At 52.0% G+C, this 16,376-nt stretch overlaps 1 protein-coding gene across 10 annotated transcripts in view; it reads left to right on the top strand.

Moving 5' to 3' along the window:
• Positions 1–16,376, top strand: part of Phldb1 (pleckstrin homology like domain family B member 1) — a 48,470-nt gene that overhangs the window by 25,632 nt on the left and 6,462 nt on the right. For 5 of the 10 annotated variants that reach the window (XM_027411969.2, XM_035443615.1, XM_035443614.1 and 2 more), the window contains 12 exons: positions 129–257; positions 613–768; positions 4,394–4,504; positions 4,648–4,737; positions 9,136–9,276; positions 9,409–9,511; positions 9,953–9,997; positions 10,634–10,928; positions 11,018–11,141; positions 12,881–13,027; positions 15,410–15,526; positions 15,762–15,864. In XM_027411969.2, the coding sequence (XP_027267770.1) occupies positions 129–257; positions 613–768; positions 4,394–4,504; positions 4,648–4,737; positions 9,136–9,276; positions 9,409–9,511; positions 9,953–9,997; positions 10,634–10,928; positions 11,018–11,141; positions 12,881–13,027; positions 15,410–15,526; positions 15,762–15,864 (1,561 nt within the window). The remainder of the gene's footprint in view (positions 1–128; positions 258–612; positions 769–4,393; positions 4,505–4,647; positions 4,738–9,135; positions 9,277–9,408; positions 9,512–9,952; positions 9,998–10,633; positions 10,929–11,017; positions 11,142–12,880; positions 13,028–15,409; positions 15,527–15,761; positions 15,865–16,376) is intronic. The other 5 variants (XM_035443616.1, XM_035443619.1, XM_035443618.1 and 2 more) reach the window with 5 other exon arrangements.

The raw sequence follows: 16,376 nt of genomic DNA, 5'->3' as shown, positions 1-16,376 counted from the left end.
GGTGCTTGCCCCCCCCCCGCTCCCGGTGTCCCCCCTGCGCCCGCCCTTGCCCCCCGCGCCGGGCCGGAGTTGAGGAGTGTGTGTTCTCTCTCCCCTGTGCCCCGCCTCCCTCCCCTCCCGCCGACCAGGAGAGGGCGGAGCTGGCCGCGGGACGGAGGCACCTGGAGGCCCGCCAGGCGCTCTACGCCGAGCTCCAGACGCAGCTCGATAACTGCCCCGAGTCAGTGCGGGAACAGTTACAGGAACAGCTGAGAAGGGTCAGTTCCACCAGCCCCCCGCCCCCGGCCCCCGTGGGCCACCACCCAGACCGAAGACAGGAGAGCGGTGGGACGGGACCACCTGGCCCCGGCAGTACCTGCCAGACACCAGGGTCGGTGCAGTGGCTTGGAAGGGGACCGGCAAGGTTGGGTGGGAATCAGCGCTTTCAGACCGCGATGTCCACGAAAAGGGCTCAGCCAACCGAGCAGAGGGAGTTGGGCGGTGGGGCCGGTTCCTTCCCCAGTTTCCCCGGGTCCAGCCCCCGTAACTCGTGGCTCTGTGGCCTGGCCTTCCTGGCCCAGAGTGGCTTTGAGCGCACCCCTCACCCAACCCCGGATATCATTGTCGTTGAAGGAGGCAGACGCTCTGGAGACTGAGACAAAGCTCTTTGAGGACCTGGAGTTCCAGCAGCTGGAGCGGGAGAGTCGCGTGGAGGAGGAGCGGGAGCTGGCCGGCCAGGGGCTGCTACGAAGCAAGGCTGAGCTGCTGCGCAGCGTGACCAAGAGGAAGGTGTGCGCTGTTCATTCCCGCACAGCCCTGGAGACCAGGGGTTGAGTCAGTTTGTAACTTTGTGAAAGTTAACGGCACAAAAGACACCTTTTTTGTGTCTCCATTTCCTAGTGATTATCAGTAAAAATAAGTACTGTAGGGCTGGTGTGAAATTAGTATGTAAAGGCAGAGTAGAGCATGATGGTGAACAGGGCTCGGCAAGAATAGTTAGTAGTACTCAACCGTGGCTTTCCACAATTTCTCAAGGGAAAGTGGAATTGGCTCACACGGGGAGCTGGCAATGGCTTGGCCAGGAAAAGAGAGATGGAGATGGAGGAGGAGACTGGCTGAGGTGCCTGGATACTACCCTTGAATGTCGTCTTACAGTGTTTCAGATTGAGCCCAGGGCCTTCTGTATGCTAAGGACATACTCTGCCATCCGGCTATACCTCCATCCCTGTCCGTGCCTTTCTAGAGCTGTTGGAAGTGCTGGGATGCACACAGGGACCTAAGAGCAGGATACTAGCCTATCTACTTGACAATAGGAAGAATATCCAGCTCAGGCATGACCGAATGCAAAGTGAGAAGGTGGCCCATTGTCCCTGGTCAACTCTGATTTGTTAAAGCTGTGGTCCTATAGTGGTCTCAGCCACACTAATCATAGACAGTGACAGAAGGAGAAGGACGGGACAGGTGTTCAGAAGAATGAGAAAGGGTCAGGGAGAATGACCTAGGTGATATCTATGGTACCTGTGCCAAAGACCTACAGTGATCATGTGTAGTTTCCTGGCTAGCCTGAGTATGGAAGGTGAGGATAGTGAGCTCTAGGGAGTAGGATTCAGATGTGGTAAGATGGGGGCTTGCTAGCCAGCTCAGGTTTGGTGGTAAGAGGGGAACTACTGGATGTCATAGGCCCTGATCCTCTGGTCCCCTCCCCAAGATGGTCTGCCTTTAAAACACACCTGGAGAGACTGCTCAGTATTTGAGAGCACTGGCTGCTTTTCCAGAGGACCCACATTTGCCTCCCGTCACCTCTAACCCCAGTTCCGGGGGATGCAACACTTTTTCTGACATTCCCCAGCTCCCGTACATACATGATACACAGACATACATTCAGGCACACGTGCGCACATAAAATAAGTATATTTTTTAAATGTACCTATTGTCCTGATAAAAGTTTAGGAAAATAAGAAAATTAATGTTTCCGAAGATCACGTGGCGCTGCTAGGACCTTCCCTTGGGTTTTCTCCTGCTGTTCTTATGGTATCTCATAAGGTGGGCTCTTGGCCTCATTTTATAGATGAGTAACTAGGACTCAGAAGTTACAGTTTGCACAGAGCCTTCCAGTGCAGGCCTTGACTCTTCGGAGTCAAGAGTGGAAACCTAAGCCTGCTGGGCTTCAAGGCCCAAGGCATCTCTATTGTGCTGCATGTAGTCTGGTTGGCACTTCTTCACTGTCTTGGTTCCTGTCTTCACCTGGAGAGAATGTAGCCAGGAGGTTTATAAATCAGCTAGCTGGTCCTATCCTTTGGAGGTCTGGAGGGAACCATCTCAGTCCGTAACACCAGGGGTGTGTGTGTATACACTCGTGTGGGTCCGTGTGCACGCATGTGTTATGACATTCATTATGAGCTTTGCCCTTGTATCTGCAGAGTCCCCTCAGGCTCTGTCTTCCCTGGAGTGCTATGTATCAGTCCACAGTGGTTCAGAGTGGTTGAGAAAGCTGACTTTGGAATCCTACAGGTCTGGTTCTAGTCCTAAGTCTACCACTAACTACCCAAGAGATTCTAACTCCTAAACATACCCATCTTCTCAAATCTAAAATGGGCATGAAGGTACCTGCTTCATAAGGTTAGATGAAGTAACAGATTAAAAAAAAAACAAAAACAAAAAAAACATCCAGCAGCACCCTCAGTCCTTCTCTGTTCCAGATAAGTGGCAGCTGTGGCTGTGAGGGTTCCTGTTTCAGTTTTTTGCGTGGGCTGACTCCAAGTTTAGGATAGCTCCCTTCTTGGTGCCTCCTCCCTCCATGTGCTCCTCGGGAGAGTGGTGGTTTAAGACCGCCTGAGATTAATCCAACATATTTTGCCTAGCTCTCATCTTTTCCTCTCAAAATATTTTCATTTTCTTTCAGCACATGATTGCTGAGCCAGGCACTGTGCTAAGCCCTGTTGGGGCTGTAGTGACAGGAATGACTCTGGTCTGCCCCTGATCTTACAGAGAGGGCGAAGGTAGTGGTGGAGCCATTACGGATCACAATAGGGTAACGTGAATGCATAGGCAGGAGCAAGAAATGGAGAGGCTTTGGAGAGGACCTAGCCTTCAGCCTTAGAGGAGGGGCCTTGGGATAGTGGGAAAGACTGGGATGGCCCTCCTGTGCCCAGAGGGTGACCGATGAAGACTAAGAGTCTACAGTGGCACAGCTTACAGTACAACACGGTGGAGCCACGGTGTGTGGAGGGACGGGCAGGAAGGTATCAGTTCTGAGAGCCCTTAATGGCTAGGTAAGGAGTTTGTGTTCTGTCCTGTGGGAGGTAAAGAACCACGGAAAGATTTGAGAAACCGGGTGACCTAGCCTTGCTGTTGTTTCATTATGTTTATTTTATCTGAATGTTCTGCCTTCATGTGTGTCTGCATACCATGTGTGTTGGCTTACTTGGGACTACAGTTGCAGGCAGTTGTGAGCTGCCATATGGATGCTGGGAATTGAACCCAGGTCATCTGGAAAAGCAGCCAGTGCTCGTAACCGCCGAGCCATCTCTCCAGCCCCACCCCCTCCCTGGCTTGTTGAGTTTTTTAAAAGTTACTGCAGAGCCAGTGTTGTTCACACTTGAGTTCCAAGGATATGTCCCAGTTTCTCTGGTGACTGAGGCACAAAGAGTGCTTGAGCCCAGGAGGTCAAGTCCAGCCCAAGGAGGAGGAGATCTCATCTCAAAACCAATGGAAAAGGTGGAGCATGATGGCTCAGTTTTCAGGAGGCTGAGGCAAGAGGATTGCCGTGAGTTCAACACTTGCCTAGACTCCAAAGTCAATTTAAGGTCAGTCTGGACTTAGAGAGTATGTTGAAGCAAGCCTGTACTATCAAGTGAATTTAAAGCCCATTTGGATTACATAGCAAGACCGAAAAACCAAAATCAAGCAAACAAAAAATTACTCAAATAATACGGTAATCCTTTTAGGATGGTGAGGAAATTCAGATAAGCAAACAAGGTTCCAAGGCTATTTTAGATGTTGTGCAGAAATACAGGGTGGATCTAAAGATTGTGAGAGAGATGGCAGAGCCGAGCAAGAATTGGAGAGCTTGGATTCCAGTGATGGCTTGGGGATGTGGGGGGCAGAGTGCTAACTGTTCGGTGTTTCCAGGCTTTGGGATCCATTGGCTACAGGGTGAGGGCATAGAAACTAGAGGATTGGTTTCTGGCTAGCATGCCTGATGACACAAGGCTCACTGGGTGGGGAAGGGAAGGAGGAACAAGAGAAGGAGCTGACCTCTTTAGCCAGAATTCTTCTGGGTTGAGTTGAGACCAAGCAGGAAAGTGTGATGGTTGCCTTCGCAGAGTCCTAGGTCTTCGGACAGGAGAATCAGCAAGGCTTTGGGCTGAGCTGTGTCCCTCCAGGGCCTGATTGCATCCTGTGGTTTCCTCAGGAGCGCCTGGCTGTACTGGACAGTCAGGCTGGGCAGATCCGGGCCCAAGCAGTACAGGAGTCAGAGCGTCTGGCCCGGGACAAGAATGCCGCCCTGCAGCTACTGCAAAAGGTAACTGGCCTTAGGTCCCAGAAGAGAGATGGTGGGTGAGGGGTGATGAATACAGAGAGTTGGGATGGGATTGCTGACACAGGAGTGGGTGTGGGCCCTCTCTCTTGCTCCCATGGCTCTGACCCTGCTGTTCTGGCCTCCAGGAGAAGGAGAGACTGACAGTACTGGAAAGGAGATACCATTCACTCACGGGTGGCAGGCCTTTTCCAAAGGCCACCTCGACCCTCAAAGAGGTAACATGGCTAGGTTAGCCCTGACATTAGGCTCTGGGGATCTGAGAGACTCCGGAGCAAGGTGTACCACCTTCATCCTGGGTGATTGAGTATGGGAGCTTCCTGGAGAGATGTGAAAAAGATGGCCCTGGGGACTGACCTTTGGCTCCTCACACTTGGGTGGCTGAGTATATGTGAGAGGCTCAGAGGCCTTAGGAAGCATGGTGTAGAGCTCAGAATTGGGAAAGGTTCAGGACATGTGGACCTCCCTTAAAGAGAAATATAGGGATCTAGGGGGCCTTACCCTGGATGTCCTGGGCTTCTGTCTGAAGCTAGGCTTTCACCTTAGAAGTGGGCTTTGAGTTGAATGGTTCTTTCCCAAATCTTCACGTCTGGTGTGGGAAATCCAATCAGGACGTGACTGTTTCCTGACATTTCTTTTCTCTTCTTCTCTGTCTCATTGCCCAAATAGCTTAGGTCTAGGGCAGGGAGGGGGATTGAGCCGAGCGTTAGGGTGAGGCTCCTCTCACCATATGTCCTCTTATAGGCTCAGCTACTCATCTCCGAGTCCTCAGAAATGGGGCTGGAGACCAAGGCTCTGGGCCCGTCCCCAAGGTCTTCTCAGGCTGGGGCCTCCTCTGTTCCTTTAACCCCTCCTGCTTCCACTCAGCTCTGTCCCAAAGCACAAGAGGTAACCACAGCTGACTGCCTTCTCTGCTCTGCTTTCTGCCTGTCTGCCTGCTCACCAAACTCCTGCCTCCACCTCCTCCTGGGGAGGGCAGAAGGGCATGTGGCATATCCTTTGGCTGGCAGTTTGAGAGTTTGTGTGAGTGTGCCATCATGTCATTTGTGGAGAGCCTAGGCAGCCCACACAAAATGATAGCATTCGTTTGCATTTTAATTTGTATGCAGTCTGCATGCCATTCTCTGTTGTTCATAACACACTGGACTCCCTGGCTCATCTTCCTCTTCTTTGACCCCAGAAGATAGTCTGGCTCTGGGCTAGATGGGGCACCCTTGGGTAGGCAGCCTGAGGATCCTGTGCTTTAGTGAAGCTCACTGTGGATGACCAGCACACAGATAATCTCAGGGTTTAAGGACAGGTGATGGAGTAGCATGGGCCCTATCTTCCAACCCCCAGTGAAGTGGGCTGGCATCTCTCCAAGTACTTACTCAGCCCATTTTCCTCCTGGGACAGAAGTTGTTCTCTGCTAATGCCAGGTCTGATTCTCAGAGCTCGTCTTGCTCAGGCCCTAGTGGTATCTCCACTCCCCTGTTCTGATGAGTGACCTTTGGGGACCTGTTCCCTTTCCGGACAGTGCCATATCAAGTACTTAGCACTGCATGTGTGTGTCCAACTAGGAATGTGGATGGGGCTCTAGGAGCCGGGTTCTGCTTTTCACTGGGCTTTTGGAAGACCCTCTCTGGGCATCTTCACCTGTTCCCAGCCCAGAGCCAGTCCACAGATGGTTATGTTGGTTTTGCTTGGGGCAGTGACTAAATGCTATGCTTGTTTTCAACGTAGAAATGGAGTGGAGCCTTATACAGTCATTTCTGCCTGCCCCTTTCAAGCCCGCTTTCCCCAGTGGTTGTGGCCATAGTTGGCTACTTAGTGCCCTTTTCCACTATGGATTCTGCATCAGTGTGAAGTGATGACTCTAGCCTGGCATGGAGTGTGGGGTGTTGAATATTCAGTTGAACCTGTTAACCTCTTCTCTGTCCCCCACCTTGGGCACCCTAGGAGTATGTAAGCCTGGCTGAGGTTTTCCAGCTGTGCTTTCGCTTGGACCCCTATGCTTCTGCTACCTGCCCCAGCAGGCTCCCCCAGTCCCTGCCTGGCAACGAGGTATCAGCCACAGAATCTGCCCACCTGTGCCAAAGGGCCTCCATTGCCTCTCAACCTGGGTGGGGGCCAGGGAGCAAACAGGGTCTTTAGCTTGGCATTGAGGGTTGAACGTGGTTCAGTTTCTTCCATGGGAACTTGGGAGCTCTCCTCAACACCTAATGGCCTAGGAGGACAAATCCTGCCTCCTGATCTCCAAGGAGAGTCTTTGCCAGGAGGATGCGGGCACTCTCCCAGGGTTGGTCTCCCTCTATGCGTCTACCTTTCCCTTCCCCAGTGGTCAGGGCCATGTCTTGGGTTCTACTCCCATTAACCTATTGTATTCCCTCCTGTGGCTGGCCACCTCTCAAGTACGTGACGCTTGAGCAGCTTAAAGTGATGTGGGGCACCTCACCCAAGCCCCCAACCCCTTCGCCAGGCCTGCCTTCCTGGGTTTCTGCCTCCCAGGACCTGGTTCCCATCACCTGTCTTCCTCCCATGCTGCCCTGTTCTTCCTTCGCTTCCATCACGCCTTCATCTAAGGTTGGTGGTCTGTGTGTCCTTGCCACCCGCATCCCATGGCTGGTGTTGACTGTGTGTGTTGCCCCTGTTCACTGGCCTCTGTGTTTTAAGCCCGCTGAGGGCCTAGGGCTATGCCTGATGCCCGCAGGTGCTGGCTGTTCAGCTGCTGACATAGCACAAGTCCATGCGCTGGAACTTGTGTCCTGACTGTTTCTCTGCTCTTAGCACAATCAGCGCAACTGGTATCTGACTGTTTTTCTCTTCCTTCTCCTATGCTCTCCTCCCTCCCTTCCTCCCTCACGCCTTCCTTCCCATTTCCATGACACGGCTTCCTTTACCTTCCCTCCTTCTTTTTCTTCTTCCTCTTCTTCCCATCTCTCCCCTCCTGTCTTGGCCCTTCCTCTCCATCCTTGCCTTCCCCCTGCCCCTCCAGATGGAGAAGCTGCTGCTCCCTGCTGTAGACTTAGAGCAGTGGTACCAGGAGCTGATGGCCGGGCTGGGGACTGGCCTCGCTGCAGTCTCCCCTCGCTCCTCTCCCCCGCCTCTGCCTGCCAAAGCCTCCCGTCAGCTGCAGGTAACCTTCACTGCCTGTCTTCCCCAGGTCCTGTTCCTGTCTGTTCTGAGCACCTGCTGCCAATCCTTCAGGCACAATGTATACCTTGGGTCAAGGGGTTACCTAGCAGGGCAAGGAGGGGCCTGGAAGCCTGCAGAGGGCAACCAGGGTCTTTTCCCGGGCAGCCATCTTGCCATTCTGACACTTTGGGAAGCTGGGGGGTTCGGCACCCTAGTCCAAGGGGATCGGGATTAAGTGGCCATTGGACAGGAGTTTTTCCCAGAGCGTCTCACTCAGACTCGGGACTTGACATGCCCTTGGGCCTGCTGCAGGTAGGACTGGTGTGACCTAGGGAGGCTGCTGGCATTTTGTTCTCCTGACCCTCTCAGGGGTGGCACTGGGAGGCAGAAAAGAGGGATACAGGTTCTCCAAAGTGACAGCTGTAGAAAGTTCCCTTGTGACCACCATCCCTTCTGCGTCCCAGGCAATATGCTGATGGCGGGAGGCACAGGTGCTTGTCTAGTCTTCCACCAGATTTTGCTCCACTGCTGTGCCATAGTGCCTGTAATTCCACCTTCACAACTCATTCTTCAGTGAAGGAGCTGTACCTCTGAGGCCGTGACCTCAGCTAACATCCTGTGGTCCCTTTGGGAGGATTTGATTCATGTAACACCTGGGGTACCTCTAGTGGATCCCCAGCTGGCTGGAGACTGACTTTTTTTTTTTTAAGATTTTATTTAGTTACTATGTATTCAACATTCTGCTTCCATGTATATCTGTACATCAGAAGAGGGCACCAGATCTCATAATGGATGGTTGTAAGCCACCACGTGGTTGCTGGAAATTGAACTCAGGACCTTTGGAAGAGCAGTCGGTGCTCTTAACCTCTGAGCCATCTCTCTAGCCCAGACTGACAACTTTTGATACATTGAATCCTCACCACAGGCCTCTGAGGTAGATTGGGTTAGCGTTCCTTGTATAGATCGCAGGCTGAGGCATGGGAGAAAAATAAAGTGATCTCACCCGAACCACTCAACTAGGAAGCAGTGTAGAGACTCTGCACTCCTGAATCCAAAGACCAGATTTGCCGTACATCAGCACTGGTAGGGTGATAGGCCATTACTTAGCCCTTTCCTTTACAGATGAGAAAGCCCAGATGCAGGGCAGGGAGGTATATGGCTCAAGGCACACAGCCTGTTAATGGGCTCCACTCAGTCTCCTCCACAGCTCTGCCCAGCTGACACTAACTTCTTACATGGGTCAGTTTATAGGTCCTTCCTCAGATCCAGGCCTGGGCTGGAGATTGGCTCAGGGAGGAAGGGCCTGGAAAGGAGACTGGGCAGTTGCCAGTAGCATTTGCCCACTGGGCTGACCCAGGAGACTCAACCTTGTCTGATGGAGCCAGAAGGTCTCAGAGGCACTGTGCCAGGGTAGTGCCTTGGATCATAGCTGATCTAGGTGCCATGAAGTGACAGCCACTGGGGAAGCTGGGTGTTCACTGGGCAGTATTTTTCCCTTCCAGGTTTACCGCTCCAAGATGGATGGTGAGGCCACCAGCCCTCTGCCCCGGGCCCGTAGTGGCCCTCTCCCTTCCTCCTCAGGCTCCTCATCATCCTCGTCACAGCTCAGCGTGGCTACCCTGGGTCGTAGTCCATCACCAAAGGTCTGAGGACATGTGTGGTGTTGGGGATGGAGACAGCCATGTTGGGCAGAGGCTAAGGCTCTCCATGCAGACATTAGGGTGGGGGTGGGGGGTCTGCTGAGCCCCAATACTAGCACTCCTACATTCCTGCAGAGTGCCCTGCTAGCCCAGAATGGCACCAGCAGCCTTCCTCGTAACCTGGCGGCCACGTTGCAGGACATTGAGACCAAGCGCCAGCTGGCCCTACAGCAGAAGGGTGAGTGGCTGTAATGCCAGCCTGCCCCTGCCTCCATTCCCTGGGTAGACCCTCTGTCACCTCACGCATGCTCAGCCCACACAGATGTTTCCTGTCACTGGGATCTGGGCAAGAGCAGAAAAGAATCAGATCTCATAAAGAAGATCTTCCTGGGAGTTTTTAGAAGACCCCAGGACAGAGAACAAAGGGTCTGAGGGCTTGTGACATCTTAGAGGGCCCAGCCAATAAAGGGAAGTTTTTGTTGACCAAGTAGGGCAGACATTAGAAGCAGTGGGGTGGATGTGATGATGACCTCCAGAAACGGTATCCTGAGACACTGGCTCTTCAGACAGGAGTCCTGTGGCTGTGTGTGTCTCAGTTGTTTTGAAAGTCCATGTCTATGCCTCTCTCTCCTCTTATCCCCTCTGTGTCTTTCTCCTGCACCCTCTGCCCCCACACCAGTCGAGTTACTTCCTGCCGAGCCCCTCCCACCCGACGACCCAGCAGGTAGAGCATTGGTTACTGAGGGCATTGCTTTGGCCAGGCAGCCCCTGTCCTGAAAATAGCATGATGTGGCCTGCCCAGGCTCTGCTGCCTGCCGGCATACCCCCCTGCACCCCTCCTCAGGGCCTCACTGGGCTAGGGTGCCTGGCTGGCTTCCCTTCCAGCTTACCTCCTTTTTGCCCTCAGCTGCTCTCCAGTCTCCTTGCCTTCCCTCCTGCTCTGGCTGCACTTGTTTTGCATTGCTAGGGGCTTGCACTGTCCGTTGCGGTGGGGATGGTTCCCACCAGCTCCCCCTCCTCCTTCCCCAGCAGACATGGTGTGTGCATGTGCCCTGCTCGTCTATACAGGCCTCAGTTGAGAGCTGGAACAGCTGGCTAGCATGCTGCCTGGGCACCACCAGGGCAGTTGTGGTGCCCCGTGTGTGCTCAGGATGTAGCAAGAGGCCTAAAGTCAGACTGCAGATACTGGCCTACATAACTACAGGGGCTGCTAGCCTGGAGACGTAGGAGCAAGGCAGCTGTGGGGCTGGTGCTGCTGTGTTAGCCTCTTCCTGCTTGCCTTCTCTCTCTGTGATGCTCCAGTGTTCTCTCCCATGGTGAGTGAGGAGCCCACTCTGAACCCCACTGTCCCCTCCTGCAGGACACCAGGTGATTGAGGAGCAGCGGCGGCGACTGGCTGAGTTGAAGCAAAAAGCAGCAGCAGAGGCCCAGTGCCAGTGGGATGCCTTGCATGGTGCAGCACCCTTTGCAGCAGGCCCCTCTGGCTTCCCTGCACTCATGCACCATTCCATCCTGCACCACCTGCCAGCTGGCAGGGAGCGTGGCGAGGAGGGCGAGCATGCTTATGACACCCTGAGCCTGGAGAGCTCAGATAGCATGGAGACCAGCATCTCTACAGGGGGCAACTCAGCATGTTCCCCTGACAACATGTCCAGGTGCCTCCTACTTCCAGCCCTCTGCTTGAGCCAGATGCCCTTGTGCTTACTTGACAAGCTTTCTCTTCTCCCCTTCCCTCCCTCACTAGTGCCAGTGGTCTGGACATGGGCAAGATTGAGGAGATGGAGAAGCTGCTAAAGGAAGCTCATGCAGAGAAGAGCCGGCTCATGGAGTCCAGGGTGAGGCTGACTGGAGCCAGGAGGCAGCAGGTGGTGAGCACAGAGCTGCCTTCCGCCTGCCAATGCCTGCACTGTACCCCAGGCCCTTCCACCCACATTAACTCTACAATGAAAGTTTGCATCTCTCAGGTGTGGCATGGGAGGCTTGGGCAGGCTAGTGTCCCAACCCTGTAGAACACAAGCAGTTGTCACTATGTCTAACCATGTGTTCCCTAAAGGGGAGCTTCAGTCTCGTGCCCTATCCTGTGGACCTTGTGGGAACCTAAGTAGGGGGACATTCTCCTTGGGGAGAGTTAGGAGAAGAAAGTAGGGTTGAGGTAGAGGACCAAAAGGAAAAGGAAGTCAGGTATCTAAGTCAGGGCAGAGGTGTTGGCTGAGGAATTTTGTCTCAAAAAACAAAAAGCAAAAACCAAGCAAGCTACCACAAAAACCCTCTCAGTCTCTTAATTGAGAGTCAGTAAGTGGAACAGAAGAATCACGGGGGCAAGAGAGAGAGAGAGAGAGAGAGAGAGAGAGAGAGAGAGAAGGAACTAACCGTATGGATAGAGGACCACCTAGAAAGGATTAAGGCAAATTTATAAAGCTCTCTTGGAGGGAAAGTTGGAGATTATTTTAAGTTTTGAGCTATAACAAAAACTAATACTGAGATCTCTACTGATTAAGACACACAAAATTCAATTGTGACCTTAATCTCCATAACTTTTGCTTATGAAGTTTGAAATTCATCAATGAATGTTATATGTTGAATTGTTTTTATGATGTTTATTTTATGTGCGTTGGTGTTTTGCCTGCATGTTTGTCTTTGTGAGGGTATCTGGACTCCTGGATCTGGAGTTATAGGCAGTAGTGAGCTGCCATGTGGATGCTGGGAATCGAACCCTGGTCCTCTGAAAGAGCAGCCAGTGCTCTTAACCACTGAGTCATCTCCCCCAGCCCATACATGTAGAATTTTAAAGAGCCTTATTAAGTCAGTGATTAGGAAAGGACTGTATGTACCAGCTGTCAAAAACAGTGGTTAACTAACACATGTTCTAGGAATTCAGATAAAATTGTAAGAGCCTGGGGCTGGAGAGATGGCTCAGCAGTTAAGGTGGCTTGTTGCTCTTGCAGAGGACCTCAGTTAGCTTCCTAGCATTCACATCACAATTGCCTATGATCCGGGTCCTAGGACTCTGACACCCTTTTCTAGCCTCTGTGAACACCTGCACATACATGATAAGCACACACGTGTGCACAGGCACATATGCACAGGGTGGGGGATAAAAATAAAATCATTTTATTTACTTTAAGTTACAACCAGGTGTGATAGTGCACACCTTTAATCCCAGAACTTGGGAGGCAGAGGTAGGTGGGTCTCTGTGAGTTAGAGGCTAGCCTGGTCTACTAGAGAGTTCTAGGCTAGCCAAAGTAACATAAGACCCTGTCTCAATAAGAGAAAGTTATGCAAGACCCACTTTATTGAGTGCTGGTTTCGTGCTGGAATCTGATGGCATATATGACTTGTTTGGATTTTTACCCCACTCCCAGAAGCAGACATTTTCTAATGAGAAGCCCATTTTTCTAATGAGATAGCTGAGGCTTAGAGAGTGTAAGGGAATTTGTAGGGTTGCAGCTGGTAGAGTGGTAACAGAAACAGTGTTTGAAGTGTTTATCCTTAGCTAGGAGAGAGTGGCCTTTGAGAACATGCTTGCTCAGCCAGGCCACTGTCCAGGGTTGGTGCCTCTGTAGCTCTGTCCAGGCTTGAGGGCACTGACCCCTGGCTTTTTGGGCAGGAGCGGGAGATGGAACTACGGAGGCAGGCCCTGGAGGAGGAGCGGCGGAGGCGGGAGCAGGTGGAAAGGAGACTGCAGAGTGAGAGCGCCCGGAGGCAGCAGCTGGTGGAGAAGGAAGTCAAACTTCGGGAGAAACAGTTTTCCCAGGTGAGTGGTTGGCTTGGTGTGAAGTAGGACCCTCTGCTGGGCTGTGGAGTCTGCTCTCCAGAAAGGATGACTGTGGGCTTAGCACAGACAACATTCTACCTGGGACTCGTTGGCCATGACAAGCAGGCCCACTAGGGTTTGTTGACGTGTGGGTGTGTGCGTGTTGGGATGGGTGGGGTGTGAAGCTGTCCCAGGCCTCCTGCATATCTCTGGAATCAGATAGGGTCTGAAGAAGAGAACATTTAAACAACTACTACAAAGTCATACAGAGATAGAGACAAAGACATGGGATTCTGGATACGCCTATAGAGTTGACAGAAGCTGATTGCTAAGAACCAGGATGGCTGCCTTGGCCTCTCCAGGGCTTTGTTCAGCTTTGTGAGTCTATGCTACACCTCCTACTACTGTCCATCTTGAATGTGGCACTCCTCTTTGTCTCAACCCTCTTCATCTCACAGGACATTTGGGCTTTCGTCTATTGCCTGTGGAAAGCCTTGTTTGTATCTCTGAGAGACACTGGCTTCTCAGGCAGAGATCTCTCATTGCTCAAAACCAGACCTTACCTGGGACATCTGAGCAGGGGGGGAGGAGAAAAGGGGCAGGGCAAGGATATCCACCTGTGTGCCTGCCTGGTTCCTGACCCTATGAGAACTGTAGAACTCAGCCAGGCTGCTCCTTCTGACTGAGTCTCCATAGTTTGTAGCTGGGGTCTTCTGGGACTGCCCTACAGAGGTGACCAATGACCACAGCAATCTTGTTTTCTGAGATACAACAGCATGAAACATTAGGGGCAGGACTTAGTTATTCAAAGATAGTTAAGAAACCTCCAGAAGCTAGGCAGGGGCGATGATGGTGCGTGCCTTTAATCCCAGCACTCTGGAGACAGAGGCTGGTAGATCTCTGTGAGTTCGAGGCTAGCCTAGTCTACAGAGCAAGTTCTAGGACAGCCAGGGCTGCACTCATACCCTGTCTCAAAAAACCAACCAGCAAAACAAATAGCAACAACAATAAAAACCTCATACAATTAGAAAGAAAAACCACCTGTGGAGCTAGAGAAATGGCTCAGTTGTTAAGAGCATTTACTGCTTTTGCAGAGGAAACAGGTTTTGGTTCCCAGCAACCACACAGCAGTTCACAAATATCTGTAATCTAGTTCCAGGGGAACCTGGTGCCCTTTCTGGCCTCTGTGGGCATGTCCCTGTGTGTATACATGAATACAGTAGGTACACACTAATATGCATAAAATAAGTAGACAGAGACAGGGACAGAGAGACACCCCCATCAGTGGCCCTGGAGTGTTTCCTCTGTGGTCTGATCGTTGTCAGAGGTCTCATCCCCCTTTCTGGTCCCCACCCCAACACCTCTCAGACACCCTCCTGCAGCCTCCATCTCTGAGGCCAGGGCCTGGTAGAAGAGGGAACTATCTTTGCGTGTTAGTTTGTTTTTTGAAACAGGATTTCTCCGTGTAGCCCAGGCTGTCCTGGAACTCACTCTGTAGACCAGGCTGGCCTTGAACTCACAGAGATCTGCCTGCCTCTGCCTCACTGCCTAGCAACATTTTAAGGTTTTTCTGGAAAAGCAAGAGTAGAAAAATATTCCAGTTAGTGGAGAACTCTCATTAGTAAACAGATGAAGTAGACCTTAGTGATTGTCTAGTTTAAAGTCTTAATATTAAATATACAGAAACTAGAAGACTATAACACTTAACAGATCACTAAGCAGATCTCTGTTTTATTCTTTTCTTTTCTTTTTTTTTTTTTAAGGAGGGTCCCCTGCCTCTCTTTTAATTATATTATGTATTTAGTATATGTATGTGGAGGGGGGTGTACAAAGGTCAAAGGGCAACTAATGTGTTTCTCTCTCCTACTGTGTGGGTCCCAGGAATTGAATTCAGGTTATCAGACTTGGCAGCAGGCTCTTCACCCACCAAACCATCTTGTGGGCTCTGTTTATTTGTCTTTTGACGCTGGGGGCTGGGGATGGAAGCCTGGGCCTGAGAGTGCTGGGGAGTTGCTTCTCCACGGAACTGCGTCCCACTACTAGAGCACAGATCTCCCACAGGACTTGTTTTCCCAGAGTGTGTTCACGCCTGGCCTCTTGTTCATTCTGTCAGGAGGGAGAGAAAGGGCAAGAAGACGACAGCAGTGGCTGTGTCACTGCCATAGGCAGGAGAACTGAGGCAAGGAGCTGATCAGAATTTTGCCTGGACCTAGGTAGAGTCAGCACAGTCGTGCTAGGTCTCCACGCTGGTCACAAAGCCTGTGAAACCAGTGACCACCACAGGAGTCAAGAGGGGGTGATGTGAAATTGGGGGGGGGGGTTCAGGGTTAAAGCAGAGGAGCAAGGAGAAATAACTCTGCCATGCCTGTCATTTGTTTCCAGGCACGACCTCTCACACGCTATCTGCCCAACCGGAAGGAGGACTTTGACTTAAAGACCCACATAGAGTCGTCAGGCCATGGGGTGGACACCTGCCTACATGTGGTGCTTAGCAGCAAGGTACCAGCCCTGCGTGGCTCAGGCTGTGGGAGAAGGGGGATACCTGGGGGGGGGGACTTGGAATTGTGACCTCAGTCTGTTCCAACATAGACAGGACGGTCCCAGTATCTGGTGTGCGATGTTGGGGTGGCCTCTGCCAGTGCAGACCGAGGCGATGGCCTGAGCTAAAGGAGCTGCTTGGGGAGAAAGGCGCAGGCTCCATATCTGTATATTCTTCAGTGTTGCTTCCCACCAGGTCTGCCGTGGCTACTTGATCAAGATGGGTGGCAAGATTAAGTCATGGAAGAAGCGCTGGTTTGTCTTTGATCGGCTCAAGCGCACCCTTTCCTATTATGTGGGTGAGTTCCCACAGCCTGCCCTTGGGGCAGTCAGGGCTGGGACCCCGGGGCTCCAATAGCTGGGTTGGCTGGTCTGCTAGGAGGAGGCCAAGCTTCCAAGAAGAGGACCAGAGGCTCTGAAAATGTATAGGGTATACCTGGTTCCATCCATTCTTTCGTTCATTCATTCATTCATTCATTCACATATTCATTCACTCTTAGGTGTTGTGGAAAATCTAATAAACTCCTGTTCTTGGAGTTAGGCTTTGGTGACAAGATGCCCATGCTTTGTCCCTGGGTGTATACTGTCAGTAAGGCAGATGCCAAGCAGAGAGTTACAGTAAATACAGTGAGTGGGTTTGCTGGCAGGGAAACTGGGTGCAACATTTGGGCTGGGAACCACCCCTTGGTCTCCCTTAGAGACTCCAGGACTCTTGGGACAACCCAGGAACCAGGGACTTCTCTCCGTTCCTCCACCCCCTCCCCCAGTTTCTAGCATAGACTTCTATCCCCAGAAAACCTTTACTTGGAGC

Source organism: Cricetulus griseus, chromosome 4, assembly GCF_003668045.3.
Source record: "Cricetulus griseus strain 17A/GY chromosome 4, alternate assembly CriGri-PICRH-1.0, whole genome shotgun sequence".
NCBI classification, from domain to species: domain Eukaryota; kingdom Metazoa; phylum Chordata; class Mammalia; order Rodentia; family Cricetidae; genus Cricetulus; species Cricetulus griseus.
Note: the sequence above shows the minus strand (reverse complement) of the source record. Positions and strands in the feature narration are given on the sequence as shown.